This window comes from Heptranchias perlo, chromosome 45 (genome assembly GCF_035084215.1).
Source record: "Heptranchias perlo isolate sHepPer1 chromosome 45, sHepPer1.hap1, whole genome shotgun sequence".
Lineage (NCBI taxonomy): Eukaryota > Metazoa > Chordata > Chondrichthyes > Hexanchiformes > Hexanchidae > Heptranchias > Heptranchias perlo.
Window position 1 is genome coordinate 2,811,060 of NC_090369.1, and position 27,504 is coordinate 2,838,563.

General features: G+C 51.8%; 2 protein-coding genes across 5 annotated transcripts in view; both read left to right on the forward strand.

Annotated features, from left to right (window-relative positions):
• LOC137306811 (structural maintenance of chromosomes protein 1A) overlaps window positions 1-9,157 on the forward strand; it is a 38,714-nt gene extending 29,557 nt beyond the window's left edge. The window contains exons 21-25 of the mRNA XM_067976202.1: window positions 1,126-1,280; window positions 1,697-1,848; window positions 2,748-2,817; window positions 3,804-3,914; window positions 7,191-9,157. Of these exons, the coding sequence (XP_067832303.1) occupies window positions 1,126-1,280; window positions 1,697-1,848; window positions 2,748-2,817; window positions 3,804-3,914; window positions 7,191-7,271 (569 nt within the window). The 3' untranslated portion in view covers window positions 7,272-9,157. The remainder of the gene's footprint in view (window positions 1-1,125; window positions 1,281-1,696; window positions 1,849-2,747; window positions 2,818-3,803; window positions 3,915-7,190) is intronic.
• Window positions 9,158-20,010: 10,853 nt separating this feature from the next.
• Window positions 20,011-27,504, forward strand: part of LOC137306814 (fibulin-1-like) — a 53,425-nt gene continuing 45,931 nt past the window's right edge. For all 4 annotated transcript variants that reach the window (XM_067976205.1, XM_067976204.1, XM_067976207.1 and 1 more), the window contains exon 1: window positions 20,011-20,206. The gene's annotated coding sequence lies outside the window, so the exon portion shown is untranslated. The remainder of the gene's footprint in view (window positions 20,207-27,504) is intronic.

The following is a 27,504-nucleotide window of genomic DNA, read 5'->3' on the forward strand; positions in this document are numbered from 1 at the left end:
GTCGGCTTGGATTATGGGGCTCAAGTCTCTGGAATGGGGCTCGAACCCTGGATCTTCTGACTCAGAGGTGAGTGTGCCACAGCTGACACCTCACTGTGTGAGGATTGTAGCCTATCCATAGGTGCGAGATGTCCGTGTATTCATGTGTAAGGAATCTTACAACACCAGGTTATAGTCCAACAAATTTATTTTAAAATCACAAGCTTTCGGAGATTATCCCCTTCGTCAGATGAATGAGTGAAAAGGTTCTCAAATCGCATATCTTATACTATGCTGGGACAGCATCACACCAATCAAAAGGTGTCGTTGTTATTCAAACAGGCCAGTCACGGAGAACAGCACGTCCCAGTACACTGGATATACGTTGTGTCAATTACACAGACAGGCAGAAAGAAACCCAAAATGGCAGAGAGAGAGAGAGAGAGAATATTAAAAAAACATAATTTTTTCCCCCCTTTTTGCTGGTGGGGTTACGTGTAGCGTGACATGAACCCAAGATCCCGGTTGAGGCCGTCCTTATGGGTGCGGAATTTGGCTATCAACTTCTGCTCGACGATTTTGCGTTGTCGTGTGTCTCGAAGGTCGCCTTGGAGTACGCTTACCCGAAGATCGGTGGCTGAATGTCCTTGACTGCTAAAGTGTTCCCCGACTGGGAGGGAACCCTCCTGTCTGGCGATTGTTGCGCGGTGTCCGTTCATCCGTTGTCGCAGCGTCTGCATGGTCTCGCCGATGTACCATGCTCCGGGGCATCCTTTCCTGCAACGTATGAGGTAGACAACGTTGGCCGAGTCACAGGAGTATGAACCGTGCACCTGGTGGGTGGTGTCCTCTCGTGTGATGGTGGTATCCGTGTCGATGATCTGGCATGTCTTGCAGAGGTTGCCGTGGCAGGGTTGTGTGGTGTCGTGTGTGATCTGGACAAAGAGTGACGGGGGGGGGGGGGGGCTACACGAGACAAAGGAGGTGCCATCGCACCCCAATAATGTCCATGCCACGCACGCTCAAGGATTACTGGATGTAGATCAGGACAAGAGGTTCACCTCATATCGTTGTAAAACTGCACCTGTTTCTTTCTAACTCTGGTCTCCTAACCCACCCCCTTCCTCTCACTGTCTTGTCGACCAGAGTTCGAAGCTGCAAGAAAGCGAGCCAAGAAAGCCAAGCAGGCCTTCGAGCAGATCAAGAAGGAACGCTTTGACCGTTTCAACGCCTGCTTTGAGGCGGTGGCCACCAACATCGATGAGATCTACAAGGCCCTCTCGAGGAACAGCAGCGCACAGGTAAAGGGCAAAGCACACCCCGGGCGTCATCCGATATTCTACACCCGCACCTGTCCCGTCCTTTCTGCAGTAAACCGGAATCGCTCCGCGACACTTCTCTCCCTGCTCCGTCGACGCACTCGTGCCACTTCGGCTCAGAGGGTCAGACGGTTGCGGGGGGCGGGGGGCGGGGGGCCTCGGTTTAACGTCTCATCCGAAAAGACGGCACTTCCGACAGTGCAGCGCTCCCTCGGTACTGTACCGCGGAGCGTCAGCCTGGATTACGGGGCTCAAGTCTCTGGAGTGGGGACTCGAACCCACGACTTTCTGACTCGGGCGAGGGTGAGACCCACCGAGCCAAGACTGAGGCCTAAATTGCAGCTGTAATTCCTTTAATATGCATATTCATCGATGGCCCACGTTTCGTGGTTTTCCAGGCATTCTTGGGCCCAGAGAATCCGGAAGAGCCCTACCTGGATGGGATCAACTATAACTGCGTGGCTCCAGGGAAGAGGTTCAGGCCCATGGATAACCTGTCTGGCGGGGAGAAGACGGTCGCAGCCTTGGCCCTGCTGTTTGCTATCCACAGGTATGGGGTCTCCCTGAGCCAGCGCGGGACCGCTGGAGTCTGTCCCACAAGCAACGTCGCCAGTGAGTTGCCAAGGGAATAAATAACAACTGCCTTTTATCCTGTTGCTTGGATGCTATCCAGCCTAAACTGCTGGAGGCAAATGTGTTTGTGAGCGTCGGGCTGCGGGCCTGAGGCAGTGTGACGTCTGAAAAGTGACATCTTAATAAAAATCGTGTGCATGTGCACACTTCCTGTTCACAACCATGATCTAATGTGGAACAGGAGGAGGCCGTTCAGCCCCTCGAACCTGTTCTGCCATTCTGTTAGATCACGGCTGATCTGTATCTTAACTTTATTTGCCCACCGTTGCTCCATACCCTCGATAGCCGTAACTAATAAAAATCTGTCGGTCTCGATCCTGAAAATTTCAGTTGGACCCAGCAGTGCTGGCCTCTGTTGACTTTTCCGTCTTGTTCGATGTGTGTGGGCTTGCGAGAGAAACAGGCCCTTCGACCCACTGGTCCATGTCGGTGTTTATGCTCCACACGAGCCTCCTCCCACCCCTACTTCATCTCACCCGATCAGCATAACCTTCTGTTCCTTTCTCCCTCATGTGTTTATCGAGCTTCCCCTTAAATGCATCTATGCTGGTCGCCTCAACCGCTCCATGTGGGAGCGAGTTCCACATTCTCACCACCCTCTGGGAAAGGAAGTTTCTCCTGAATTCCCGATTGGATTTATTAGTGACTATCTTATATTTATGGCCCCGAGTTTGGGACTCCCCACAAGTGGGAACATCTTCCCCACGTCGACCCTATCGAACCCTTTCATTATTTTAAAGACCTCTATCAGGTCACCCCTCAGGTACGGAATACAATATTAACATGCTGCTAACATAGGTTATCATCTCTCCCCAGCTATAAACCAGCTCCGTTCTTTGTTTTGGATGAGATTGACGCTGCCCTCGACAATACAAACATTGGGAAGGTGAGTGCTTTCATCCTGACCCACGCATGCCCAGAGCTTAACATTCGAAGGTGCTGGAGCCCTGCAAGAGCAGGAGGGGGCAAGCCGCCTTTCATGTCGAGAGTTACTGGTTTCTGTTCTGTCATGAGTCTCTGCGCGCGTGTGAAACATACTCGTTTGCACACTCACGCGCATTCTCGCACTCGCTCTCTTGCATCTCGCACTCACGCTTGCTCACTCACTCTCTCACGCCACTCTCCCACTCACTCCTCTCACTGTCTCTCACTCCTCTCACTCCCCTCACGCTCTCACTCCCCTCACGCTCTCACTCCCCTCACGCTCTCACTCCCCTCACGCTCTCACTCCCCTCACGCTCTCACTCCCCTCACGCTCTCACTCCCCTCACGCTCTCACTCCCCTCACGCTCTCACTCCCCTCACGCTCTCACTCCCCTCACGCTCTCACTCCCCTCACGCTCTCACTCCCCTCACGCTCTCACTCCCCTCACGCTCTCACTCCCCTCACGCTCTCACTCCCCTCACTGCTCTCACTCCGGTTCGTGCAGTGCTCCCGGTAACAAGCTGTGCAGCAGCCCCCCAACTGGCAACACTTGCGTGCCTGACCCCTGAACTGTTGGGAGAGTTAAACTGCTTTACTTTCAGACTCCTCCTCCCTCTCCTCCCAGGTTCGCCCAGTGAGCTGCTGAGGCTTGGAGACCAGGAGGGCTCCAGGCCCCATCCTGTGTGTAGGCTAAGGGAGCTGGTCCTGAACGGGTGCTGCAGTCGCTCTCCCTGGTCCAGTGTCCCTCGCTGCAAAGCGGGGTCGGGTGGGGCTCGGCTGTAGTGGTCGAACAGCCCGGCGATCGTGTCCGTCTGGGGGATGCACGTGGGGAGCGTCGTAGCAGAGGGGGCATGTAGTGAGGAGTCAGCACCTTCGTGGGAGTGGGGGGGGCGGGTGCGGGAATAAGTTTTCAGCCGACTGAAGGGAGGATTGTGATCTTCTCGCAGGTTGCCAACTACATCAAGGAGCAGTCGGTGTCTAATTTCCAGGCTGTGGTCATTTCCCTGAAAGAGGAATTCTACACCAAGGCTGATGCTCTTATTGGAGTTTACCCTGAGGTAAGTGACCGCTCCAGGTTTTACTCTCCTCCTCCTCCTCCTCCTCCTCCTCCTGTGCCGTGTTTACTCAGAGCAGTTGTAGTTTTAAAAAAAAAACACTATCCTTTCGGGGCCGGGGTTGAGCGAAGTTTGTTGCATTCAACTTGAAGGCAGATTCCCCCCTCCACTCTAGTTTAAGCAGATTGCAGTGGATAAATTCCTCTTCACCCCGTCACTCCGATGGGACCCAGCATCACGAACCCTCCCATTCCCAGTCCCTCCCGTGGTGCCCAGTCCTGAGAGAGCCAGCCCCCACCCCCCATTCGAAGGCCCCCCTCTGCCCCCTGTAGTTCAGAGCCCCCCCCCGCCTCGTTCAATTCCAAGCTCCTGCTGTGCTCCTGAGGGAGTGCTGCAAAGTCAGAGATGCCGTCTTTCGGAGGAGACGTTAAACCCGAGGCCCCGTCTGCCCCCTCAGATGGATGCGAAAGATCCCACGGCCACTATTGGAGGAAGAGCAGGGGAGTTCTCCCTGGGGCCAATATTTATCCCCTCGATCAAGAGCCGATCTGGTCGTCGTCGTCGCGTTGCTGTTTGTGGGATCGTGCTGTGCACAAATTGTCTGCCGGGTTCCCTACGTTACAACAGTGACCACACTTCTGAAGTACTTAATTGGCTGTGAAGTGCTTTGGGACATCCTGAGGTGAAGGGCGTTCTATAAAATGCAGATTTTTTTTTTCCCCCCTTCAATTATTTATCGAATTCCCTTTTGAAAGTTACTATTGAATCTGCTTCCACCGCCCTTCCAGGCAGTGAATTCCAGATCATAACAACTCGCTGCCTAACAAAAAAAATTCTCCTCACCTCCCCTCCCCTCTGGTTCTTTTGCCAATTATCTTAAATCTGTCTCATCTGGTTGCCGACCCTCCTGCCAGTGGAAACAGTTTCTGCTTATTTGCTCGATCAAAACCCTTCATGATTTTGAACACCTCGATTAAATCTCCCCTTAACCTTTCTCTGCTCCACGTAAATTGGAGTGCCTCATCCCTGGTACAATGCCGGTAAATCTCCCCTGCACCCTCTCTAAGGCCTTGACTTCGGTCCTAAAGTGTGGTGCCCAGAATCGGACACATTTACTCCAGCTGGGGCCTAACCAGTGAATTGTAAAGATTTAGCATAACGTCCTTGCTCTTGTATTCTATGCCTCTAGTAATAAAGCCTAAGGACCACATGTGTTTTTTTTTAACGGTCTTATTGACTTGCCACCTTTTGAAGGTTTGTGTACGTGAACCCCCAGGTCTTTCCGTTCTCTGCACCCCCCTTTTAAAATTGTACCGTTTAGTTCATGGCCTCGTTCTTCCCTTCAAAATGATGTCCCACCCCCAACAGTTCAACTAGACACGCAGGTGATGAATGGTCACTTGAGTGACAGGGCGGCTATGTGCCATACCCCAGGGAGAGTTGGCGCCAGGAGGGAGGGAAGGAAATTGGGTGGGGGAAGGCGAGGGGAGAAAGAGACGACAATTTTTCGTTCTGAGTGACTGTCCGTCAGTGCTTCGAAGCCGTTTCTGCTCTCTCTTTAATTTTCCGTTCTGGGGGCGGGGTGGAGGGGCTTTAAATCGATGGCTGCTGGATGAAATGGCGCTGCGCTGTGGGGGAATGTTTGCCAACTGGCTATTTTAGTCCGGTGTTTGCAGGAATCGTGATCCAAGGACAGCAGGGGCAGCTGCCAAGAAATGATGTTTATCAGGGTTCAACTGCAATTCGCGGCTCCAGATGTTTCTGAGCTGGTTTATTTTTGTACAGAGAGAAGCTCGAGACTACCTGCCAGAAATTTCTCGCGGCTTCAAAGCCTTGCGAGGCGAGTCGCAACTACGCTGAGCTTTTGCTGTTTGTGTCCTCGTTCCCAAGTGTTTTTGGGGGGCTGTCGATTACCTGCCACTTCCCATTGCCTACCCCAGATTTACCCTGTTACGCCAGAGAATGAAGCTTCCCCGATGTTTTATCACAGAATCAAAGAACGATGCAGAACAGAAGGAGGCCATTCAGCTCATCGTGCCTGTGCTGGCTCTTTGAAAGAGCAATCCGATTAGTCCCACTCCCCTCCCCGCTCTTTCCCCTTAGCCCTGCAAATTTTTCCCCTTCAATTATTTATCGAATTCCCTTTTGAAAGTTACTATTGAATCTGCTTCCACCGCCCTTTCAGGCAGTGCATTCCAGATCATAATAACTCACTGCGTAAAAAATGTTTTCCTCATGTCGCCTCTGATTCTTCTGCCAATTACCTTAAATCTGTGTCCTCTGGTTACCGACCCTCTTGCCAGTGGAAAGTTTCTCCTTATTTACTTCATGATTCTGAACACCTCGATCAAATCTCCTCTTAAACTTTTCTGCTCTAAGGAGAACAACCCCAGCTTCTCCAGTCTCTCCACATAACTGAAGTCCCTCATCCCTGGTACCATTCTAGTAAATCTCATCTGCACCCGCTCTAATGCCTTGACATCCTTCCTAAAGTGTGGTGTCCAGAATTGGCCATAATATTATCTGGAAGCTGTAAAGAGGGCTGTGTCTCTACCCCCCTCCCCTCAAAGATGTTCCTTTTGTGTTGTTATTTCTCAGCAGCTCTTCTTCCTGTCCTCTCCCGGAGGTGCTGATTCTCAACCAGGTTGTATTCCCGGCCCTGCACCATCGGTCGGGGGTGGGGGGGGTGCTGCGAGGGGCTGTCACAATTGGCCGCAGACGGCCCCCACCCCTGATTGCCGTCCAGTGCCCCCCTGCCGGAAATGTTTGCGGCGGGGTGGGGGGGGCGGGCGGGCGGGAGAAATTCGGGCTCGGAAATGATGACCCCCGCGGTTGGACACGGTGCCGACGCCCGGTGTCTAGGATCCGTACACGAGCGGCTAATGGAGAGGGCAACAGGCACCCGTGGATCGAGTCAGCGTCCTCAGGAGAGGGCAGTGTGAGGATGCGGGGGGAGAATCGGAAAGCAGGTTAATCCCAGGACATTTGGTGAGGCTCTTCACTGTGCCAGGGTCTTGTGCTGTGGGCCGGTAACGTGCTGTTTTGCACTGAGAGGGATGGGGATGTTAGACATTTATGGGGAGGAGAGAATTTCCGACCCCTCTCTCTTCCCCCCCCCCCCCCCGGTTGAAAGCTCTTGAATGCTTTACTTGGCCGCATCGGCAGAGATCTCGCAGTGAAGTGTCACTGGCATCCTCGCGAGTGTGGGGACAGGGTGAGAAATTACTCTGACTGTTTTATTTAATATTTTTTCTCTCTCTCTCTCTGCTTTTCTTTCAGCAAGGGGACTGTGTCATCAGCAAAGTGCTGACCTTCGACCTGACTGGGTTCCCAGAAGCCGGCCCATCGCCTAACGATTAACTGGAGGGTGGAATGAGGAAGGGAGGGAGGCGTAAAATACTTTATACACCTGGCTGTGTGTGTTGGGTGTCTACGCTTTGTCAAACTGTGGGGGGGGGTAGGGGGAGAGAAGAGGAGATTTCTCCATTTGCTTTGTACCTTTCTTCTTGTGATTTGCTGATCCCCGACGCGGGCCCTGTGTCAGATGCGACTGGCTCGGGGAGAGTTGGGGGGGGAAGAAGATACTTCAATGGGGTTAATTTTTTTTTTGGGCAGCAGTCGGCTAGGCTTCACCGGTAGCGCCCCTCGCCTGCGATTCGGAGGCTTGTGGGTTCGAGGCCAGTCTCGAACACTCCGCCCACCCCAACCCCAGTCAAAGATCCTGTGGCACAATTAAATCCTCGCACCCAGCCTCAGTGCAGCCGAAGCGTCTGTTTGACCCGTTCTCAATTCCTTCGGAGGCCGCGAGAAAGTGTGGTTTTGCTTATGTATTTCTCGCATTGCTCTCTTCCCCCCCCCCCCCCCGATTGACGGTACCCCTTTTTTTAAAAAGAGGTGGCGTTATCCATTCTGAAAAGCGGTCCGTGAAATTCCACCTCTGCGGAGTGTTTTTTTTTTTTATCTTCGGGGCGCGGAATCTTTCGGGGGTGGCGTTGCGCCCCGTCCCGAGTAATCGCCGCCGTTCAGCGCGGCCCGTCGAGCTCGTTGCCTGAAATTCCGCGATCCGAGTGGAATGTTTTTGCAAGAGTGGACTGAAGCCTCGGGTAGGGGGTTGGAGAAACGAGGGTCGGGGTGGGTAGGTGTTAATCCGTCTTTTGGATTTTGCTGTGCAGCAGAACCTAGACTCTGATCGTGAAGAGAAGGAATTTTTTTTTTCTGGTCTGCTTCCTGTTTTGTGCCGCAGAGACTATACAGGGGATGTCGTGCGTACGAGGGAGATGAGTCGGTGCTGCGACGCACTGTTAAAAACAATGCCGCCCCTGACCCTTTCTCTTTTTTTTTCCCCCCCCCCGCCTTGATGACTACCATTTTGGATTGAAATTTCCCCTCTTTTTCCTCCTCCCCCCTCCCCAAAAGTACGATCCAGCCATTTTTAACCCAAGAAGTGACACAAGACAGATGCGCGAAGACTGAGCTCGTGTGGACACTGACCAATCTCGTGTGGGGTGCAATCTTGAGTTGTACGGGGAGGGTGGGGGGTGGAGAGAGAATAATTGTCGGATTTGCGATCGTCCGCTGACCATGCTGGCTTCGGGTGGTCAGGGAACACGGATTCTGAAAACATCTGTCCAGCTGTTGTGCAGCGCCCCTGTTGGAGCAGCGGGCCTCGTACCGACCGGGGAGAGCAAATAATCAGGCTTATTAAGGTACGGCGCGACTGCTTTTATTGCTTCTTGTGCTCCGAGTGCATCCCCTCGGGTCGCTCCCACCAGTGCTTCACCCTCAAGATGCCCTCTCCTGGGCGCCACCCAAAGTTCGGGAAAGGCGGGGAGCTAGGATCGTACGGCTGGGTGTCGGAATAAAGGCAGCACAAGAGCTGCACGCTCCGTTATTGCCCGTTGACTGAAATCCCGAGGGCGTCTTTGTAATATATAAACCATGGGGCAGGCTGACTCTTTCAGATGAAGAGTCCGTTAGGATATTTGTTGTGTAGCGTGTTAGGATCATGGTCTGTTTGAATGAATATAATATCTTGTCGCTTGCTCATTGTATTGCTGTGAGAGGTAACTTTTTTTTTTAAACGTTGAAAATTACGCTTTTTGTAATAGTGACCAGCAACTAATTTTTTTTTATAGAAAGAATCATTTTAAACTTCAAGCTATAACTTATCAGAGTTTTGTGCAGAATCACGTTTGTGCTGAATTTAATTTTTTTCCCCCTCCAATAAAAATCTGTTTTATTGACTACCTGGGCGTGAGCGTCGTACACAGTGTTATGTTCACAGTGTGTTGTACTGAGCCAGCGGTTTTATGCTCTGCCTCTCCTTCACTCCAGGCTCTTGGCAAGCTTGCCATCTCCGAGGCTTCTGTTCACGTCCCTGGCCTGACCGTGGGTCGCTGTCCCCTCTCCTTTTCTTGCTCTCCAGCTGGTAGGAGGCGAGGCTAACCCCTTCCTCCACACAGCGGGGGGGGGGGTGGGTGGGTGGGCGCGTGCTATTAAATTGGTACGTTTGAAACGCAGTGCGAGAGGAATCGCAGGTACGAGACCTGGATCCTGTCTCTCTGTGGTGTGCTGCTCTGTTTCTCAGCGGGCCTTGATGAGTTAACGAGTAGCCCCATCCTGGAGTGTGTTGTGAGGCCACAGCCTGTGAAGGGAGCTCAGACGACACCATGAACTGCAAGAGCCTGCCAATGTCAACCTAACGCCCAAGCACAGCTAGTGCCTCGAGGCACACTGCAATTGTTCGCGCTGTGCAAGAGTTAGAACCTGTTCTGCAGGAATCCTTTTTTTTCTTGTATACGTAGAATTTACAGCACAGAAACGGGCCATTCGGCCCAACTGGTCTATGCTGATGTTCATGCTCCACTCGAGCCTCCTCCCACCCTTTACTTCATCTCGCCCTATCAACATATCCTTCTATTCCTTTCTCCCTCATGTGCTTATCTAACCGCCCCTTAAATATGCTATTCGCCTCAACCACTCCCTGTGGGAGCGAGTTCCACATTCTCACCACTCTCTGGGTAAAGAAGTTTCTCCTGAATTGCTTATTGGATTTATTAGAGACTCTTATATTTATGGCCCCTAGTTTTGGTCTCCCCCCACAAGTGGAAACATCTTCTCTACATCTGTCGAACCCCTTCATTTATTAGTGACTATCTTATATTTCTGGCCCCCGTTTTTTTTGTTCCCCTGTAGAGATGGAGAACTGTATGTTATCAATTTTCTTCCTCTCCTTTAAACCGCCGACTTGCTGGGGTCCAGTTCCACTGGAAGCCCCTCTACTACTTCCCTGAAGAGACTTGTATTTCAAGGCTGAGTGTCGGCAGGTTATTCGACCACGGGGGGGGATGTGTGACGGCCGATCTTGTCCTCGCACGGTGTCCGCACACTTGCACCTTCCAGCAGGAGTCAAGAGAAGGGAGCCTTGGTTGATCGTATAATCTGCCTAGCAGGCTGATCGCTAGCCCCCTCCGTCCCCCCCCCCCACTGACGCCCCAAGCTGGATTTATTTTCCCTCTCCCGCTCTTGCCCCCAGTCAGCTGGGTGTCCGATGTGTGGAAACCCATTCTCATGCTTAAGAGCGTCCAAGCCAAACTACTGAGAAATCCACACTGGTGGAGTTTCTGTTTGTCCGATATGTCCCTGCAACTTACCAATGCCTAGCTTTGGCGCAAGTTGGCAAGAGTTGAGTCTCAGGGACCCACAAGTGTCCGTAGGAGTACTGCTAAAACTCAGCAGCTTACCAGGACACTGGTGAACTTCCCATTGCTTGCCCAGCGGGACCACTTGAGCTTTGCAGCTTTATTTGGAACTGAATAGCAGGGATCCCAGTGGCTGCTGCTCTACACCCCCCAGCTTCTATTAACGAGGCAGGTTGTCGGGTCACTAGCGTCCCGGAGAACGACGGATCTTCCTGGCACGGACTGCGAGCTCGACAAGCCCGGCCTGCGCCCTAGGGTGGAAGCAGCGACCGTTCCTGGTTTGCATAGCTTGCCGAAACAAGCTGTGAGGAGTGGAGAGGCTTGCTTCTTTCTTGCAGTGGATTCCTGTTTCCCCGTGAATCGCGAGCGAATCAAAGGATAGAACGAACAGCGCCCAATCGCAAGGAGTATCGGAGATGCAGGGCTGGGATCCGACCCACAAGAAGCAACGACAACCTGCATTTATATAGTGCCTTCAACGTAGTAAAACGTCCCAAGGCGCTTCACAGGCAGAAATTGACACCGAGCCAAAGGAGGGAGAGGTGACTGAAAAGTTGGTCAAAGATGTAGATTTTAAGGAGACAGAGGCGGAGAAGTTCAGGGAGGGAATTCCAGAGCTTAGGGCCCAGGCAGCTGAAGGCACGGCCGCCAATGGTGGAGCGATGGGAGTGGGAGATGCGCAAGAGGCCAGAATTGGAGGAAGGCAGAGATCTCGGAGACTCGTAGGGCTGGAGGAGGTTACAGAGATGGGGGCGGGGGAGCGAGGCCAGGGATGGATTTGAACGCGAGGATGAGAATTTTAAAATCGAGGTGTTCCCTGACCGGGAGCCAGTGAAGGTCAGCGAGCACAGGAGTGATGGGAGAACACGAGTTAGGATTCGGACAGCAAAGTTTTCGATGAGCTCAGGTTTACGGAGGGTGATAAATGGGAGGCCGGCCAAGAGAGCATTGGAATAGTCGAGGTAAGCAAAGCACGGATGAGGGTTTCAGCAGCAGATGGGCTGAGGTAGGGGACTCGATAGGGTAGATGCTGAGAGGATGTTACCCCTCGTGGGGGAATCTAAAACTAGGGGGCATAGTCTCAGAATAAGGGGTCGCCCGTTTAAGACGGAAATGAGGAGGAATTTCTTCTCCCAGAGGGTCGTGAATCTTTGGAATTCTTTACCCCAAAAAGCTGTGGAGGCCGAGTCATTGAATACATTCAAGGCTGAGTTAGACAAATTTTTGATCAGCGAGGGAGTCAATGGATATGGGGAAATGGTGGGAAAGTGGAGTTGAGGTAATAATCAGATCAGCCATGATCTCATTAAATGGCGGAGCAGATCTACTCCTGCTCCTATTTCTTATGGAGACGGGCGATCTGATGGAGGTGGAAAGAGGCGGTCATGGTGATGGAGCGGATGTGGGGTTAGAAGCTGAGCTTGGGGTCAGATAGGACGCCGAGGTGGCGAACAGTCCAGTTTAGCCCGAGACGGTGGCCAGGGAGAGGGGGAGGGAATCGGTGGCTAGGGAACGGAGCTCGTGGCTTCGGTCTTGGCAAGGATGGATCAGCTGGGCAAGGCCCAGGGGACGACTTCACGGTCAAATAGCCTGCAGACCCTCGCAGTTGAGAGTCCCACGCGCGAAGAACGGGCGAGGTAGCAAAGCTCATGAGTTGTACACTGGCATGAGTTGGCAGAAGAGGAGGAGAAGGGCAGAAGATCCCACAAGGTAATGACCTCTTGGCATGAGCTGTTATTAAGTTGTTACGCTGTCTTTTAAGTGTTCTGAAAGAGTTAATCTTTTTTGTTGGGTTTTCAGTCACGTCTAATGTAATTTATAACCAAAGACCTTTCAACTGGAAAAAAAACCGAGATCTTCCGAAATTAATTTTCGCTGCTTTGGGGCATATTTTTCCTTTTTATTGCGGAATAAACGTGCTTTTTTTTTAAATGTCAAGAATGACTAATGCAGGGTAGGACCAGGTGAGCAAGCAATGGATTCCTGGCACTTAACCTTTTGCTTCCAGTTGTTCTTCCCCTGCGGCTGTCTTATTTTCTATGGAGTTTTGTTAATGTGTGGGATGTCATTGTCTTGGAATTGAATATGTTTCACACTTTGTTCACCCAGTGTCCTTGTCAGACGCTCCCAGGTACAGCACGGCTAGATACAGAGTAAACCTCCCATCAGATACTCCCAGGGCAGGTACAGCACGGGTTAGATACAGAGTAAACCTCCCTTCAAACACTCCCAGGGCAGGTACAGCGCAGGTTAGATACAAAGTAAAGCCCCCTCTACACTGTCCCATCAAACACTCCCAGGGCAGGTACAGCACGGGTTAGATACAGAGTAAAGCTCCCTCTACACTGTCCCGTCAAACACTCCCAGGGCAGGTACAGAGTTAGATACAGAGCAAAGCTCCCTCCACACTGTCCCGTCAAACACTCCCAGGGCAGGTACAGCGCGGGTTAGATACAGAGTAAAGCTCCCTCTACACTGTCCCGTCAAACACTCCCAGGGCAGGTACAGCACGGGTTAGATACAGAGTGAAGCTCCCTCTACACTGTCCCGTCAAACACTCCCAGGGCAGGTACAGCACGGGTTGAATGTAGAGTTCATGGAGTGTGGATGCACCTCACGATTGGAGGGTGTTTCACTCGAGAATCCTAACCGAAACATTAACCTGTCTCTTGCTTTTGAGATGCTAATAGATCTGTTTAGGCATTTCGACCATGGTGGGGGGGGTTAATCTTTTAACGGCCCCTCACAAATTACTGTGTCCTGCTGTCTAGCGATAAACATCAGTTGGGTACTGCTGTTTTTCCTGAGACTGGAAGGAAGATGGGTGGTGGAGTCGGTGGGGGGTATTATTTAGAACATGGTATATCCGAACACAAACAGTGGTAGAAACAGATTCTGTAATAGTTTATCTATGTGGGCAGTGAATAAATAGTTGAAAAGTTAAAATTTTGAAGGGTATGGAGAAAAGGCAGGGGAATAGGACTAAGTGCATAGCTCTTTCAGTGAGTCGGCACATGCACGATGGACCGAATGGCCTCCTCCAGTGTTATAACAATCTGGGGATTTGCGAGGAAGCAGTGCAGTTTCATTAATAGCCGGAGGGACCGATTTGCCTGTCGGGCAATGCGGACGGACCTCGGGGAATAAACACGGTGAGGAGACGAGGGGGCAAACCAGCCTGTCGTTTTAACTCTGTTGCCTAACCTGCCGGGGTTGTAACTGGAGAGGAAATAACTGGACCCTCCCAACAACTCGAGAGCAGCAACTCCTCCGGGCTTAGCTGAAAACACACGCACACACCCACTGAAAAATATTAAATAAATAGTGCGCGGTGCTGGTTACCAAGCTCTTTAACATTCCTTAACCCTTTGGAGCTGGATATTCAAACCATTTAAATTCCAATAGTCTCTGCTACAATTGATATCATTCCCTCCCCCCCCCCCCGCACCTGTAATTATTCTTTTTCTAGTTTGCTAAAAAGCTTCCCTAATTAGTTAACTTTCCCTCGGCGGAACAAACTTGAATATCGTCGTGGTATCTGGGGAGAATCTTTTAAATGTGTCTCACACTTCTGCACAGATGTGGAGATGCCGGTGATGGACTGGGGTTGACAATTGTAAACAATTTTACAACACCAAGTTATAGTCCAGCAATTTTATTTTAAATTCACAAGCTTTCGGAGGCTTCCTCCTTCCTCAGGTGAATGTGGAAGGAGGAAGCCTCCGAAAGCTTGTGAATTTCAAATAAAATTGCTGGACTATAACTTGGTGTTGTAAAATTGTTTACAATTACTCCTGCACAGGGCTGGGCTGTGCAAGTCTTTTTCTTTCAAGGCACTGCTTTTAAAGGGAACACACAGCTCCGTAGCTGTGCATGGAGCGACTGCACCTGACTGCCTGTAGATTGCCGACGTAATAGGGTGGTATCTGACCACAGACTGTGTGTCATTAAAAGGTTCAAGCCAATCGATGGGCCTGTCCCCTTCTCACAAAGTCTCAAAACAGCTGTCGGACACAGTCACTATCCCCAGCGGGGGGGCCTATCCTTTCTGTGTCCAGGGGCTTTGCGAAAGATCTCGCCGCGCGCCGATTAGCTGCTGCGTCTCCTGCATTACAACAGTGAACTACGCTTAGGAACAGGAGGAGGCCGTTCAGCCCCTCGAGCCTGTTCCGCCGTTCAATTAGATCATGGTTGATCTGTGTCTTGGTTCCGTAACCCTTAATACCCTCACCCAACATAAAATCTAACCGTCTCAGTTTTGAAATTTTCAATTGACCCCCAGCCTCAACAGCTTTTTGGGGGGAAGAGAGTTCCAGATTTCCACTCCCCTTTGTGTGAAGAAGTGCTTCCTGACATCACCCCCAGCTCTAATTTTAAGGTTATGCCCCCACCTTGTTCTGGACTCCTCCCCCCACCAGAGGAAATAGTTTCTCTCTCTCTCTCTACCCTATCGAATCCTTTAATCATCTGAAACCCCTCGATTAGATCACCCCTTAATCTTCTACACTCGAGGGAATACAAGCCGAGTCTGTGCAACCCGTCCTCGTAATTTAACCCTTTTAGCCCCCTGCCTCATTCTGGTGAAAGCACTTCATTGGCTGTGAAGTGCTTTGGGACGTCCTGCGGTCGTGAAAAGCCCTCTATGTAAATACAAGTCTTTCTTTCATTGCCTTGACTGCCTTACGTGGCTTGCTGGATGAATTGATTAGCATGAAGCCCTAAGCGGCAAATTGTCTCGCAATACTTGTGAGTGAATATTGTGGACGATCCTTGACAGTGGACAGATGTCGGTGATTGCAAGTAATGACCCCCCCCCCCCCCCCCCGGGTTGATTAACCAATTAACACTATAATCACCTTGAAGGGAGCCTAGCTGTCAAACTTGATCTGATGGCTTTCTGTCGCAGCGATACTTTTCTGTGTGGCTTTTGACGATTAACCCCTTAACTAGCAGTACAAGTTAAACACTGAACACCAATTTTTTTTTAAAAAATGCATTTTTTTTGGTCACACTGGGGACTGATCTTGGAGCTTTCTTCAGAACGGGGCTTAAAGGGTTAAATTACGAGGGCAGGTTGGGCTTGTATTCCCTCGAGTGTAGAAGATTAAGGGGTGATCTAATCGAGGTGTTTTAAGATGATTAAAGGAGAGAAATTATTTCCTCAGGTGGGGAGAGGCTAGAACAAAGAGGGGGGCATAACCTTAAAATTAGAGCTAGGCCCTGGGCCCCCCCCCCCCCCACTCCCTCCCCTCAAAGGTGCTGATGTAGGTGTCTCCTTTCCCCACCGTGTCACCCACCACCTCCCAATCGATGAGAGAGAGAAGAGGTAAAGGAAGTAGGGGGGACAGACAGAAAAACAGCAGGACAAAGACAACAGAAACAGGTAAGAGAGAGAGAGACTTTATTCTCCAGCTTTATCGTTTATGGTTTTCACAGAGTAAATGGGATTTGATCCCAAAAACACCAGTAGAATGCCATTTAATAAAAAAATGGGATTTGACTTCATTCAATCGCCGCAAAACAGCGTACCCTCTGACTCACGCCGCGAGAGATCGGCTAGTAATGTGCAAGCTTTCGAGACTGAGAGCAATAGGTTTTCGTTGGGTAAGGGTATCGAGGGACATGGACCTACGGCAGGTAAATGGAGTTGGGGTGCAGATCAGTCTTGATCTGCTTGAATGGCGGAGCAGGCCATTCGAGGGGCTGAATGGCCTCCTCCTGTTCCCAATGTTCCCAGTAATAATGTTAAAAGTCCCACTTATGATGTGCAAGTAAGCCCTGCACTTAATCATAGTCATAGTTTAGAGCTGGAGGGTTTCAGCGAAAGAAATTCGCACTCGATGGTTCACCAGGGAATGCCCTCGAGCCCTCCCAGTGCCCACGGCTCGGTGAAACTCCTGGCGTGAAGGCCGTCGAAGACTGGGGACGCGAACCGCGCTTTGTAATCGCGGGGATGCTTGTTGAATCCCAGCGGCAAGGATGTGTATGCACGGCACAGCCTTGCTTTAAGAGGCAACGACAACAGCTTGAATTTATATGGCACCTTTAACGTAGTAAAACGTCCCAAGGCGCTTCGCAGGAGCGTAAATCAGACAAAAATTTGATGCCGAGCCACATAAGGAGATAATAGGACAGGTGACCAAAAGATCGGTCAAAGAGGTAGGTTTTAAGGAGTGACTTAAAGGAGGAGAGAGAGGCGGAGAGGTTTAGGGAGGGAATTCCAGAGCTTAGGGCCGAGGCGGCTGAAGGCACGGCCACCAATGGCGGAGCGACGGGAATCGGGGGATGCGCAAGAGGCCAGAATTGGAGGAGGGCAGAGATCTCGGAGGGTTGTAGGAGGTTACAGAGATAGGGAGGGATTTGAACACAAGGATGCGAATTTTAAAATCGAGGCAGTCCGCAGTTTGTGCAGCCACAGTGGACGTATCTCTCTCTGAGAGGATTGTTGCATGCAATGCAAATAGTTTTGGGAGCTTGTCTCAACACGCAAGCACCTACCCACCCCCCCCCCCCCCCCCCCGAGATGGAAGTGGTCGCGAGCTGAACGCCAGCCCTGTTCGTTACAGCGGTGGGAGTTCTAGCTGCCTCATCGGCCAGCTGATCTGACTGGCTCTGGTCAACAGTGCAGGACACAGTCGAGGTTGGAGAGGCGGGGTTTAAGTGAGGCCGATGCTGCTTTTTAAGGCACTGAAGAGTGGGAATCCTGGCCAGTTTGGGGTTTTTATTTTTGAGTCCCCGTCTAACCTGGGGGCGCTGAGGCCAATTATAGGGGCCCCTAGCAATGTTGCGTTTGATGTCTGCTAACTCACGGTGGAGTACAATCCCTTTACTGGTCTGGGCGGCTCGAATACTCACTGGGAAAATTCTGCCGCACAATCGGGTCGGCTCCCCCTCCCCTCCCACCCCACCCTACCCCGCACCGCCCGGGGTTTAGTCACCGGGCTGTTCTCGGGTCGTGATAAAGGAAGAACTCACGTGTCAGCGAGGTCTCACTCTCGCCTCCGAGTCGGAAGGTCGTGGGTTCGAGCCCCCACTCCGGGGACGTGAGCCCCACAATCCAGGCCGACACTTCCCCCCCCCCCCCCCCCCCCCCGGTGCCGGTACCGAGGGAGCGCCGCACTGTCGGAGGGGGGCCGTCTCTCGGACGAGACGTTAAACCGAGGCCCCCCCCCCCCCCCCCCCGTCCGCCCCCCTCGGGTGGACGCAAAAGGTCCCAGGGCCGCTGTTGGAAGAAGAGCAGTGGGGGGGAAGAGTTCTCCTCGGGGTCCTGGGGCCGATATTTATCCCCCGACCAACATCGTTAAAAAAAACCAGATGATCTGGTCATTTATCACATTGCTGTTTGTGGGATCTTGCTGTGCGCAAATTGTCATTACAACAGTGACCGCACTTCAAAAAAAAAAGTACTTTATTGGCTGTAAATCGCTCTAGTATGTCCTGAGGTGGTGACAGTTGCTATAGAAATGCAAATTCTTTCCTTACAGCGTCTTTCACGACCTCAAGACGTCCCAAAGCGTTTCACAGCCAATTAAGTACCTTTACAAAAAAGCCGAGTCGCCGTTGTAAGGAAACCCGGCGGCTGAAATGTGCACAGCAGGATCCCACGTGGATAGAGGGCACGACACCTGAGATAGAGAGGGTGTTAAAATCAGCCAAAGGCCGCTGATCACTGTCCAAAAATGGCTGCTGGAAAGGGCGTGAGTGCAAATCGGGCTCGGTTGTGATGCCTCCCGCGGTTGACCATCCAGTGTCTGGGCTCACGGGACGACCAACGGTCACTCGGACGGACGGTTCCCGGCGCCGCAGAACCGTACTCCCGCGCAAGAGTCGGTGCCTTTTAGGTGAAAAGGGGAGAGGGACGCTTATAATTGAAGTTTTAATCTGTTTCGGAGGTGAAGCCGGGGGAGAGGGGACAGGAATGATCAGTGACGTTGCAGGGTGCCAGCTGTATACCAGAGGATCGCTGCCATTTCCTCGTCGTTCCCTCGCCCACCTTTTATATCTGGCAGTCCGCCGCGAGTCTTAATCAGCCAGTAGCTTTTCCGGAGTCCGGTTATTTTCCGGTATTACTGTAAATTCTGCCCCACGATCAGGGCAGCTCCCCTGGGTTTTGTCACTGGGCTGTTCTGGGGTGGTGATAAAGGAAGAACTCACATTAATATAGCGCCTTCCACACCCTCAGCTGACTGGCATCTGGATTTCTTTTTCATCTCTCTCTCTATCTCTATCTCTCTCTCATTATATAATATATACAGCAGTGTTGTACTTGGAAACGGTCTGTTATTACATAATAATTCATGCTGTACCTGCCCTGGGAGTGCTTTGACGGGACAGTGCAGAGGGAGCTTTACTCTGTATCTAACCCTGTACCTGCCCTGGGAGTGTTTGACGGGACAGTGTAGAGGGAGCTTTACTCTGTATCTAACCCTGTACCTGCCCTGGGAGTGTTTGATGGGGACAGTGTAGAGGGAGCTTTACTTTGTATCTAACCCTGTACCTGCCCTGGGAGTGTTTGATGGGGACAGTGTAGAGGGAGCTTTACTCTGTATCTAACCCGTGCTGTACCTGCCCGGGGAGTGTTTGACGGGACAGTGTAGAGGGAGCTTTACTCTGTATCTAACCCTGTACCTGCCCTGGGAGTGTTTGATGGGACAGTGTAGAGGGAGCTTTACTCTGTATCTAACCCTGTACCTGCCCTGGGAGTGTTTGATGGGACAGTGTAGAGGGAGCTTTACTCTGTATCTAACCCTGTACCTGCCCTGGGAGTGTTTGATGGGACAGTGTAGAGGGAGCTTTACTCTGTATCTAACCCTGTACCTGCCCTGGGAGTGTTTGATGGGGACAGTGTAGAGGGAGCTTTACTCTGTATCTAACCCGTGCTGTACCTGCCCTGGGAGTGTTTGATGGGACAGTGTAGAGGGAGCTTTACTCTGTATCTAACCCCGTGCTGTACCTGCCCTGGGAGTGTTTGATGGGACAGTGTAGAGGGAGCTTTACTCTGTATCTAACCCCGTGCTGTACCTGCCCTGGGAGTGTTTGACGGGACAGTGTAGAGGGAGCTTTACTCTGTATCTAACCCTGTACCTGCCCTGGGAGTGTTTGATGGGACAGTGTAGAGGGAGCTTTACTCTGTATCTAACCCTGTACCTGCCCTGGGAGTGTTTGACGGGACAGTGTAGAGGGAGCTTTACTCTGTATCTAACCCCGTGCTGTACCTGCCCCATATGATGCTGGAGCTGGGTGAAGAAGGTGGGTTAAATGCTCCAGTTTCTGGCTGTGACTTCCCTCCCCCCTCACCCGGCATTGTCCAGCGAGAGAAAAGCGGAAAAAGGAAAAACCACAAACTTAACTTTGATCCTGCAGAAAAAGGGTTAAGCCAGATCTCCTCCCGGGGAAGTAGCAGAAGGTGCTCGGTAACTCCACACGTCTGATCGCTCTTAACAGGAGCTTAAAATGAGTGGCCTTTCTGTTTGAGATTAGCTGCATGGCTTGCACAGACCTTTTGGAGTGTTCCTGGGAGAAGATAAGGAGTATGGCCAGCGGGAGAGCGCGAGTACTGGCCTGAGAGAGAATTCACTGGGGAAAACTTTGCAGGTAAGAACTGCGTCTGTCTGTCTGTGTGTGTGTGTGTGTAAAAAAAAAATGCCTCTCTGCAGACCTGCAGAGAGCTAGGCTGGTTTGGACTAGTACATCGAGTTTATCTTGCAAGCTAGGTATTTCTTAGGCAGCAGTTAATGACCCCTTGACTGTCTGCAAGTTACAGTGTAGTGTGGGGGTTATTTCTTGGAGGGACGGGTGGGTCTTATATTGTGCAGCACCGGAATTTGCCTCTGAATACATTTGCATGCGATGTTGGATCTTTTTAAGACGCAGAGCGCGTCTGCGATTAGTAATTCTCTCTCGCTCTCCAGCGTCCCCGAGTGCGTTGTATCGGGATGAGTGTGTGAGAGCGCCCTCCCGAAACGGGGGACAGCGAGCCCCGGACAATCGGAGGTGGGTGAGAGGCGGGGCCGTTAGCGGAAGAGAGAAAGGGCAGAGGTTAACGTCCCGGGTAAGGACCCTGCGTCAGGACCCGAGTGTCGGGAAGGATTCTGAGCCCGAAGTGTTGACCTGTCCTCCTCTCCTGTCAGACAATGGACTGTGTGTGTGTGTGTGTGTGAAATTTTCTTGCGTGTCGCATGTACCGTATTCTCTTTATTTTCTTCTGTTATGCTCATTTGCCCTCTTTCCCCCTCCAATTTCCCCCTGTCCCAGGGACCGACCGCTGATGGAAAATTTGTGTGTGCTTGTGTGTGTGTCTGCAAGTATGTGTGTGTACATGCATGTTGTGTGTGTGTATGTGTGTTGTGCATGTGTATGTGTGTCTTTGTGCATGTGTGCGTTCGTGTGTTCTGCATTGCGTGTGTTTGTGTGTGTTTTATGACACACATCTGACGAGGGCAGGATCGGGCCGGAGCGAAGAGTGGGCCAGTTGGGTGAGTTGCCGGGAGGAACCGTGCTACCTGAACCCTGGCAGTCTGGAGAGCGGGAAACAGCTAAATGAAGTTGGGGAAGGATGAAAGGTGTCGAATTTTGATAAGGATCTTGGTGCTCAGCACGTTCCCTTGTGGTGTGGTCCGAGAGGCGCATATCCCGCAATCCTCGTGCCTGGGAATTAAAGACCTTCAGCAGAGGACTGAAGATCTCTCCGCCTCTCTCTCTCTCTCTCTCTCTCTCTCTCTCCTTTTAAGACGCTCCTAAAAGCATAGGTGTCAGCCCTGGCTCATGGTCTCACTCTCGCCTCTGAGTCAGGAGGTCGCGGGCTCCAGTCCCGCTCCAGAGACTTGAGCACAAAATCCAGGCCGACACTCCAGTGCAGTGCTGGGGGAATGCTGCACTGTCGGAGGTGCCGTCTTCCGGATGCAACGTTGAACCGAGGGCCCTGTCTGCCCTCTCAGGTGGCTGTAGAAGATCCCAAGGCCACGGGTTCTCCCCGGTGTCCTGGGGCCAATATTTATCCCTCAACCAACACCTAGAAACGGACGATCTGGTCATATATCACATCGCTGTTTGTGGGATCATGCTGTGCGCAAATTGGCTGGCACATCTCCTACGTTACAACAGTGACGACACTTCAAAAGTATTTCATTGGCTGTGAAACACTTTGGGACGTCCTGAGGTTGTGAAATGCGTTGTAGAAATACAAGCCTGTCCTTTCTTACCCCTTTGATCGAGCTTTTGGTCACCTGTCCTAATGTTACCTCCTTATTTGGCTCAGTCTCAATTTCTGTCTGATAACGTTCTTGTGAAGCGCCTTTGGGGCGTTTCACTCCGTTAAAGGTCTTCTATAAATGCAACTTGTTGACTGTTACTCTCTGAACACCCTCCAGCGACGGACTGCGGTCCTGTCAGACTTGGACTGCACAGAGAGACTTGCAATCTGCTGCTGCCTGAAACGGCTAGAATGAGCCTGTGTACCAGAGGCGGGGGAAATCAGTGAGAAGGACTTCAAGAGGGCTGGGAGTGTACTTATAACTGATGGACTGTGACGACCTGTCCCCTTCCTGTTTCCCCCCTCGCTCTGCCCGTCACCCCCCCCTTGCACCCCCCCTTGCGTTTCCCCCGCTCACCTCCTCCCCCCCTCGCCCTCTTTCCCCCCTCGCCCTCTTTCCCCCCTCGCCCTCTTTCCCCCCTCGCCCTCTTTCCCCCCTCGCCCTCTTTCCCCCCTCGCCCTCTTTCCCCCCTCGCCCTCTTTCCCCCCTCGCCCTCTTTCCCCCCCTCGCCCTCTTTTCCCCCCCTCGCCCTCTTTTCCCCCCTCGCCCTCTTTTCCCCCCCTCGCCCTCTTTTCCCCCCTCGCCCTCTTTTCCCCCCTCGCCCTCTTTTCCCCCCTCGCCCTCTTTTCCCCCCTCGCCCTCTTTTCCCCCCTCGCCCTCTTTTCCCCCCTCGCCCTCTTTTCCCCCCTCGCCCTCTTTTCCCCCCTCGCCCTCTTTTCCCCCCTCGCCCTCTTTTCCCCCCTCGCCCTCTTTTCCCCCCTCGCCCTCTTTTCCCCCCTCGCCCTCTTTTCCCCCCTCGCCCTCTTTTCCCCCCTCGCCCTCTTTTCCCCCCTCGCCCTCTTTTCCCCCCTCGCCCTCTTTTCCCCCCTCGCCCTCTTTTCCCCCCTCGCCCTCTTTTCCCCCCTCGCCCTCTTTTCCCCCTCGCCCTCTTTTCCCCCCTCGCCCTCTTTTCCCCCCTCGCCCTCTTTTCCCCCCTCGCCCTCTTTTCCCCCCCTCGCCCTCTTTTCCCCCCCTCGCCCTCTTTTCCCCCCTCGCCCTCTTTTCCCCCCTCGCCCTCTTTTCCCCCCTCGCCCTCTTTTCCCCCCTCGCCCTCTTTTCCCCCCTCGCCCTCTTTTCCCCCCTCGCCCTCTTTCCCCCCCTCGCCCTCTTTTCCCCCCTCGCCCTCTTTTCCCCCCTCGCCCTCTTTTCCCCCCTCGCCCTCTTTTCCCCCCTCGCCCTCTTTTCCCCCCTCGCCCTCTTTTCCCCCCTCGCCCTCTTTTCCCCCCTCGCCCTCTTTTCCCCCCCTCGCCCTCTTTTCCCCCCCTCGCCCTCTTTTCCCCCCCTCGCCCTCTTTTCCCCCCCTCGCCCTCTTTTCCCCCCCTCGCCCTCTTTTCCCCCCCTCGCCCTCTTTTCCCCCCCTCGCCCTCTTTTCCCCCCCTCGCCCTCTTTTCCCCCCTCGCCCTCTTTTCCCCCCTCGCCCTCTTTTCCCCCCTCGCCCTCTTTTCCCCCCTCGCCCTCTTTTCCCCCCTCGCCCTCTTTTCCCCCCTCGCCCTCTTTTCCCCCCTCGCCCTCTTTTCCCCCCTCGCCCTCTTTTCCCCCCTCGCCCTCTTTTCCCCCCTCGCCCTCTTTTCCCCCCTCGCCCTCTTTTCCCCCCTCGCCCTCTTTTCCCCCCTCGCCCTCTTTTCCCCCCTCGCCCTCTTTTCCCCCCTCGCCCTCTTTTCCCCCCTCGCCCTCTTTTCCCCCCTCGCCCTCTTTTCCCCCCTCGCCCTCTTTTCCCCCCTCGCCCTCTTTTCCCCCCTCGCCCTCTTTTCCCCCCTCGCCCTCTTTTCCCCCCTCGCCCTCTTTTCCCCCCTCGCCCTCTTTTCCCCCCTCGCCCTCTTTTCCCCCCTCGCCCTCTTTCCCCCCCCTCGCCCTCTTTTCCCCCCCCCCCCCTCGCCCTCTTTCCCCCCCCCCCCCCTCGCCCCTTAATCTTGCACATCCGTCGCAAAATGGCTGAGTAGCACAGCTGGCAGTCCCTGACGTAAAGGAACTAATTCATTTTTTTTTCTGGCCAGTTGAGTCGTTCTCAGCACGACTCGGCCGTGTTCTGATTAATGGTGTTTGCCCTCAGTCCTTCCCCAGCCCTCGGGAGCTCGGTCCAGGGGTTGGAGGGCGGGGAGAGCACCCTAACCAGTGATCTTTGTCAGCTTGGCGTTGGCCTTTCAAGTCCCTCCCAATTCTCTTTCTTGTCGGGCCAAGCTGCGATCCGGGAGATGGGCCGTTATTCATCCCTCGAACAACCCAGATAAAGAACAGCACAGCTCTTTTCTGTGGCAAACAAGATGTTAATTTAACAAAAAAGATTATTTTTTTCCACTCTAGCTGAGTGGGACTCACATTAAACCAGAGTGTACCAGAATTGAGAGGTTCTAACTATCAGGCTGGGGCTCTTTTCTCAAGAAGAGAGAAGGCTGAGGGGCGACCTGATAGAGGCATTTAAAATTCTGAAGGGGGTTCGATAGGATAGACGTAGAGAAGATGTTTCCACTTGTGGGGGAGACCAGAACGAGGGGGCCATAAATGCAAGACAGTCACTAATAAATCCAATGGGGGAATTCAGGAGAAACTTATTTCCCAGAGAGCGGTGAGAATGTGGAACTTGCTCCCACAAGGAGTAGTTGAGGCGAATAGCAAAGATGGATTTAAGGGGAAGCTCGATAAACACATGAGGGAGAAAGGAATAGAAGGAAAGGGTGGGAGGAGGATTGTGTGGAGCATGTAACGCTGGCACAGACCAGTTGGACCGAATGGCCTGTTTCTGCGTTGTAAATTCTATGTAAACAGAACCGTTGATAATTAAAGTGATTCGCAGCCTCCTCAAACATGGGAAGATTCTGGCACATTACTTCTCCAAGTAAATTAAATGCAGCCCAGGCGGTGACAGTTTCCACATCTGAAAATAAAAAGAGAACTCGCTGAGATGCTGAGAGGATGTTACCCCCTCGTGGGGGAATCTAAAACTAGGGGGCGTAGTCTCAGAATAAGGGGTCGCCCGTTTAAGACGGAAATGAGGAGGAATTTCTTCTCCCAGAGGGTCGTGAATCTTTGGAATTCTTTACCCCAAAAAGCTGTGGCGGCCGAGTCGTCGAACACATTCAAGGCTGAGTTAGACAAATTTTTGATCAGCGAGGGAGTCGAAGGATGCGGGGAAAGGGCGGGGAAAGTGGAGTTGAGGTAAAAATCAGATCAGCCGCGATCTCGTTAAATGGCGGAGCAGGCTCGAGGGGCCGAATGGCCTACTCCTGCTCCTATCTCTTATGGTCTTATGGTCCGACTTAGAAGAATTTGCATTTCTACAGCACCTTTCACCACCTCAGGACGTCCCAAAGCGCTTTGCAGCCAATGAAGTCCTTTTTTTTGAAGTGCAGTCACTGTTGTAATGTAGGGAAACACAGCAGCCAATTTGCGCACAGCAAGATCCCGCAAACAGCAATGTGATAAATGACCAGATCATTTTTTTAGTGATGTTGGTTGAGTGATAAATATTGGCCCCCAGGACACCGGGGAGAACGCCCCCCTGCTCTTCTTCCTTTGGTTGCCGTGGGATCTTTTACATCCACCTGAGAGGGCAGACGGGGACTCGGTTTAATGCCTCATCCGAAAGACGGCACCTCTGACAGTGCAGCGCTCCCTCAGTACTGCACTGGAGAGTGTCGGGCCTGGATTATGGGGCTCGAGTCTCTGGTGTGGGGCTTGATCCACAACCTTCTCTCGAGAGTGATGCCCACTGAGCCATGGCTGACAGCTATATAAGTCTGCTTCATTCTCATCATTAGCATTTTACAGGACTGATAATCTATAATATACACAGGGGGCTGCTATTCTCTATACTATACACAGGGGCTGCTATTCTCTGTAATATGCACAGGGGCTGCTATTCTCTGCAATATACACAGGGGCTGCTATTCTCTGTAATATACACAGGGGGCTGCTATTCTCTATACTATACACAGGGGCTGCTATTCTCTGTAATATGCACAGGGGCTGCTATTCTCTGCAATATACACAGGGGGCTGCTATTCTCTATACTATACACAGGGGCTGCTATTCTCTGTAATATGCACAGGGGCTGCTATTCTCTGCAATATACACAGGGGCTGCTATTCTCTGTAATATGCACAGGGGCTGCTATTCTCTGTAATATACACAGGGGCTGCTATTCTCTGTAATATACACAGGGGCTGCTATTCTCTGTAATATACACAGGGGGCTGCTATTCTCTATACTATACACAGGGGGCTGCTATTCTCTGTAATATACACAGGGGCTGCTATTCTCTGTAATATACACAGGGGCTGCTATTCTCTACAATATACACAGGGGCTGCTATTCTCTACAATATACACAGGGGCTGCTATTCTCTACAATATACACAGGGGCTGCTATTCTCTACAATATACACAGGGGCTGCTATTCTCTACAATATACACAGGGGCTGCTATTCTCTACAATATACACAGGGGCTGCTATTCTCTACAATATACACAGGGGCTGCTATTCTCTACAATATACACAGGGGCTGCTATTCTCTACAATATACACAGGGGCTGCTATTCTCTACAATACACACAGGGGCTGCTATTCTCCATAATTAATATATTTTTGATACATATATTAATTCACTTATTAAAAATCATATTTCTGCATACACTTCCTGTCCTAAAAAATCTTGCCCTCTTATGTCAGACAGGTGTCAATTTGTTCAATTATAAATTCCTTTGTCCATATTTACAATGGAAAAGCCTTGTGTGAGCTGATTCCTTTAACTTTGTAATTACCAGCTCTGGTCACTAGGTGACAGATTATCTTTCCCCCACAGTCACTCAAAAATGCTATCTGAAATTTTTTTATCCACCATTTTTTTCCCCAGTAACTGAAATTTCTAATGTATAAAATGTGGGGTTTAATTTTTTTTTAAATACATTATTTCATATAATCAAATTAGTCCACTGAATTGTCTTTTGTGTCTGTTAATACCAGCATTAAAATTTTTATTTCAATGCCTCAGCCTCTCCCAAAAATCCTGAACTTGGATTTGATTTTTTTTTTTACCAGGGCTGTAATCTTGCTAGCTGAATACAGATTGCACACCCTGAGCATGTGCCCCATACCTAATTTTTCAGGATGCATCAATATCATTCAATCATTTGTACTCCTAGAACATTTACCCTTAGATTCCAGCACTTTCCCCGCTGCTTTTGTTCAAACCTCGTCATTACCGATGTTGCACAGCCCTAAAATCAATCCCCTCTGAATCGTAGGAGGGTGTGAGGGTACAGGAGACCCGCTGTCTTAGATTCATTGGCCTATCAGCCCTGTGACATTTCATTAATATCAATCCCACGCACCTTCACCGTCAAAGTGTTCAGACTTTCACTTTCTCAGTCAAAAGGTCGTGGGTTTGAGTTCCGCTCCAGAGACCTGAGCGCGCAATCTAGGCTCCGAACGCCGTGCTGAGGGAGTGCTACGCTGTCGGAGGTGCCCGTCTTTCAGATGAGACGTTAAACCGAGGACCCGTCTGGCCCCCTCGGGTGGACAAAGCAGATCCCACCGCCACTAAGAGTGAGGGGAGGAGAGTGGAGGGGTGGGGGGAATTCTCCCCCGGTGTCCTGCGGCCAATAT